This window comes from Buceros rhinoceros, unplaced genomic scaffold (assembly GCF_000710305.1).
Source record: "Buceros rhinoceros silvestris isolate BGI_N320 unplaced genomic scaffold, ASM71030v1 scaffold31201, whole genome shotgun sequence".
In the NCBI taxonomy this organism is placed as follows: domain Eukaryota; kingdom Metazoa; phylum Chordata; class Aves; order Bucerotiformes; family Bucerotidae; genus Buceros; species Buceros rhinoceros.
Window position 1 is genome coordinate 800 of NW_010396440.1, and position 5100 is coordinate 5899.

The window sequence follows — 5100 nt, forward strand, 5'->3', positions numbered from 1 at the left end:
GGAATTTGATTTATATTTTAAAGATAAAAAGTGAAATATATCGGTTGCCTCCTAGAAAACTGGTGTGACTTCTCTGGGTGATCGGAACACGAGGAGGTTTCACACGGGGTGACTTTGCTTTTGAAGGGAACCGGTTCAGGAGGGTGTTCAGAGAACCAGGAAGCCCCGTGCTCTGCCCAGACGCTTTCTCAGGGTTAGAGGGGACCAAGTGTCGCCTGCTGTCACAGGCAGGATGAGCAAGTTCTGGGCAGTGCCTGTGCCCTTTCTCCTGGGCTGAAGGAGGTGGGTTCCTCCCGAAAGGGACTTTTCACATCAGACTTCTCACATTTTAGGATTCATGTATTTGAAAAAAGTTCTGTTTGGAGCCTGAGCTGCACGAGCTGAGAGAACGAGCTGAAAACCCCCTTTTCCGGGTGTGTGCTCGAGCTCTCCGGTGACATCAGTCACTGAAGGGATCTGCAGCACTTTCAGAACATACTTCAACTCATTTTCTTCTCTTTATTTTTTCTTCCTCGACGGAAAGGACAAACTTCGTTGGTTGTATCCTTGTGGTGCCCTCCACCCCTCCGTGCGGAGCCCGCGGGGAGACGGGCTGCAGTGCCTGCACATCTCCCCACCCGATGGATCCACACGGTGCTGCTGTCCTGCACCGTCGGTCTGGGAGCGTCCGCCAGCAGCAGCAGCCAGAGGCAGCAGAGCCGGTAAAAGGGAAGGTGGCTTTTGCAGTATTCGCTGCGTTTTAGCTGAGGTTCTGCCCTGACGGCTCCCAGTGGTGCAGAAATAACCCACCCTGCAGTCCGCGCAGGGGACGGGCACCCGCGTTTTCTCCTCACGTAGCTGCAGTTTCCTCAGGGAGTGGGGTGGAGAGCGGGGTCTGTGAGCTGGCGGACCCCACCGCCAGCTGGCACCGCACCAAGCGTGGGACAAGCAGCTTTCAGTCACCCTCCCTCCTCTCCCCTGGGAATTCACCCTGCATTTACTCGTGCCGAGGTCTAAGTCACCTGAGAGGAGACACCCTGAGCTTCAGGGATTTCCAGGCTCAGAACTTATCTAGTAATTTTTTGCTCCACCTTCCTTCAACCGGAAAAACACAAAAACCTGGTTCTGTTGGCAGGAACGAGCTGGGACCTGGAAGGCGTCCACCTGCCACGGATGGGTGGGACTGCCCATTCCTGGAGGAGATGCCTGGGATGAGGGCCCTGCCTGTGGATACTCAGAGCGGGTGAGAGGGGACCGTAAAGAATAAACCGAGTTTAGAAACCTGCCCGGGTAACTTTCCTCTAGAAAGGGGGAATGTTATTTAAGGCTCCGAAAGGCGTTTGGTATCAAATATCCATCGAGTGGCCAAACGTCCTGGATTCTTGGAGCCACATTCCAGCATCTCACCATGGTGGTGACCTGCAGGATGTTCTACGCGTGTCTCCTGTGTTGTAACGTGCTGCTGTGCCCCAGGAGACGACCGATCCCTCAGCACGTTGTGCTCGCGGTACCAGGGTTCAGGGGCAGCTGACGGCTGTGCCGGGGCTCTCAGATACCTCGGTGATGGGTCCACAGGGACAAAGGGCTAACGCTCAGTATTACCTCGTACCGTACATGGGTCATGAGCTGGGGATTAGGGCAGGAGTAAGTTAATTCATCGGAATTTCCGTCTCGGAGTTGAGCTCGTGGCCTTCCTCAGGCACGCCCAAAGCCCGAGCCCAGCGCGGGGCTGTAACGGGGCCTGGCTGCTTCACCACGGCGCCTCTTCTCAGAACCCGGCAGGGGCTGCAGGACTCTGCTGAGGGTCAGTTTGCCCGTGGCCGACTCACAAGGGCGGCAGTTGTCAGGGGAAATGTAGACGTGCCCCCTCATTTCCTTCGGCTAACGAACGCCCCGCTACCTACCCGTAGAAGGGGTGAGAAGCTGCTCATTGCTGGAGTGATCCTTAACAGCAGGCGCAGCTGTCCTCTCTTCCCTTGCAGATCCTGCTGTATGCAAACGGCCTTTATTTCATCTTCTACGTCCTGGCGACCCTTGCCATGATCGTTTACAAGAGTAAGTTGCACATGTTCCACCGCAGAAGGGGGCTGGTGCCCGCCACGCAGTTTGTCCGTCTCCCCACTGTATTTCCCTGCTTTATTCACACTGTTCTACTCCACAGGTCAAGTCTTCAGTTACCCAGAGGAGTTTTTGGCTCCAGATCTCACCCTGCTTTCAGTTATGGCCATTCTGGAAGCGCTCCGGTTATACCTGGGTATGTCATGTTATCTCCGCGCCTTTTCAGTGGGGTTTAATCTGGAACCAGGGAGAAAGGGAGCGTGTGGCAGAGCACAGCAGCCCAGCAGCGCTTCGAGACATGGTCACCTGGGTCACTGAACTGACCTGACTGCTCGGGAGACCTGGCAGAGGGTCCGGCAGGATTTGCTCTCCTGTGGAACATAATCTAAAACATGTCAGCAAGGCTGTCCCATCGAACTGGGGCAGCTGGGACATGGCGTGTGAGATCGAACGTGCTGAAGCGCAGACATTCCCATTCGCTGAGGCGATGCAGCCCCTTTCAGCTGCTCCACAACACAACCAGTAACCGCACGACCAGTAACCACATGACCAGGGCCCTGCGGAACAGGTAATGCCGGGGCGTCCCTGCTGCCACCACCACCTCCCCCTTGCCTTTTGCTCCTGAGGACACATCTCAGCTCCAACAGATCAAAAAGCCAGAGCAGTGTAAGGGGGCTGCTGGCCCTGCTAAAACTTCATAAAGTTCTTTTTTTAGGTGAACAAGTTGCTATTGGAATCTGTGCTCAGTATTTGTAATCATTTCGCGAGCCGGGTCTCTTGAACTCCGCTGACATGCTGCAGGGCTGAGCCCAGCCCGCTGCCTTAGAGCCCTCCGCGTGTGTCTGCTTGGAGGGTTGGTTTGCTGGGGCGGGGGGAATAGAACAGCGAGTTTTGACGCTAATGTACGAGGAGACACGGGGAGACACCTGCAGCTTCCCCACAGCGACAGCCAAAGCAGGAGGGATCTAGGAGGGACTAGTGAGGATTCTGCATTGCATGAGGTTTTCGGGGCAGGACTGGGTGCTCTCGGGTTGCTCCGCAGTCAGGCCGAGCATGGGACTGGGGGAACTGGGGGGACTGGGGGCCAGTTTGATGGCTGACGAAGCAGCTGGGTGGTCAGAGTGGTTGCAGCTTCAGAACTGATTTATCCGTGGTGAACGGTGGGTGTCGTGACTTGGAGTATCGACCGATTGCTCTTCATTTAGACATTGTCCAAAGGTATCAACGACTCATCTCAGCTTTTCCTTTCCCTCCAGGCTGGAAGGGGAACCTGACTGAAGAGGAGGCTCTGTTGGGGTTCAGCCTTGTCATCACGGTTGGGAACGTGATCCTGTCTGTGTATTTCCTGGTGTGGCAAACCTACGTGCTGAAAGCAGATGTCATCCTCAATGCTGTCCTGCTCCTCACCTACGGGCTGGTGTCGGTTCTGAAGGTCATGGCCATCGCTGCGTTCGTCCGCTGAGCCCCGGCAGTTACCAGCACCTTTTCAGCGTGTTTCTTCTATAAGCAGTGGGTTCACATTTCAAATATTTAGTTCTTTTGTCTATAAAAAGCCTGTAAAATTTCCCCATGTTTGACCCACGTTCATCAGGGTCGCTGTCCCGGCTGGCCACCGAGTTACACCGTCCCACCATTTCAGTTCTGTCTGGGCAAAGGCGAGAGGTGACTTGGCAGAACCGCTGAACGCTCCGGCATTCACCAGGGATCGGTTCCAGACACTCGTTCCCGGTGCAGGACGGGAGCCGGCGCACCCCGAGCTCTTTGCTGGTGAGCTGCTGCATGTTTTCCTGGCACTGAGGTGACACAGAAAGGAATCAGGCCAACCGAGCGTGGACTCGTTTCTGCCTTCCCTCGTGTCTGGGGGCAGTTTCTCCTCTGCTCCCATTTGCGCTGTCAGACCCCGTGGCAATTCCCCGGCCTCTCCTTGGGCAGTACCTGGTTTATCAGGGCGGAATTGAGGTCTGCGCCTACCCGGAGAGCCAGGCTCAGGCTCTTCCCCCAGCGGCCAAAGGCAGCGGCGTGGGGGTGTGTTTGTTGAACCAGGGCGGCCGCAAGACGAGCATAAGCATTCCCCAGTCACTCACTATTGAAAACCCAACGGAACAACGTGGGCTGTAGTTCTGTCGGGTGTCCAGTGTGGTTATTCCTGCGGTTCTGCACAAACTGCAGCCAAGCCAGGTCTTTTTTGTGAAGGACCGGCTGCAGTTTCAGGGGTTTTTACAGTATCAAAACCATGTTTGTGTTAATGTAAAGCTTGGGGAGTCTGTGGGGTTTGTACAAGCAGGTTTTCTATTCAGAATTTCCTATTTTTATATTTATTTATTCAAATAAATAATGTTGTAGATCTAAGAGGTGTTTGAAGTGCAGAGCGTCTTGTTCAGCTGCTGGCCTACAGCAAAGCCTCCCGAAGGGCGAGCCTGGATGAGTGGAAAAGACTCTCCCGGCCTCACCACTGCTGCCCTGCGAAGGGCAGGGCCAGATCCTGCCGCGTCTGGCAGCCCCAGCCCTGTGCTGACGGAGACAATGCAGAAGCAGCAGCAGAACTGTCTGCTGAGGAGCAGCCAGGAAATTGAATGACCAAATGTTTCTGGGCTTAATCTGCGTGAATCCAACGCCCACCCGTTGTCCGCCCCGATTTGCGGGGCACAGCAGAGCGTGGCCGTCGCATGCCTGCTACAGGAGTGACGGCCACACCGAGCTGTGTCTGCCCACGCCCGGCAGAACAAACCCACAACCTGGTCCGGGTGGTTCCAGCTGCTCTGGACCTCTGACAGCTTTTAACCGAGATATTGAGAGCGGGGTGGTTTTTACCTGCCTGTCAGGAGAGCAGCAGATGTGGTCACGCACCTTCGCTTCCGGTGGCAGCCACTGCATTTTACCTTCCCTCTGTCTCATGGTGCTTGCTACAAACAAAGTAAATACAAAATGTTAGCACAGCGTGGGGGGCGCAGAGACCAGGGTGTGACTGAGGAGACACCAGTGAAGTGAGCAGAAGGTGTTTGACCCCATCACAGGTCACCGCCCCCTCAGTGATGGCCCCACGACCACGGCTGATGCTGCGCC

At 55.5% G+C, this 5100-nt stretch overlaps 1 protein-coding gene across 1 annotated transcript; it reads left to right on the forward strand.

Annotated features, from left to right (window-relative positions):
- Positions 1-452: 452 nt before the first annotated feature.
- On the forward strand, positions 453-3499 carry LOC104502009 (transmembrane protein 80-like; the record flags this gene model as incomplete). Its single annotated transcript, XM_010145912.1, has 4 exons — positions 453-540; positions 1941-2034; positions 2141-2233; positions 3294-3499. Coding segments are annotated over 4 exons (481 nt in total), but the record flags the coding sequence as incomplete, so codon positions are not given.
- Between the last annotated feature and the right edge of the window lie 1601 nt (positions 3500-5100).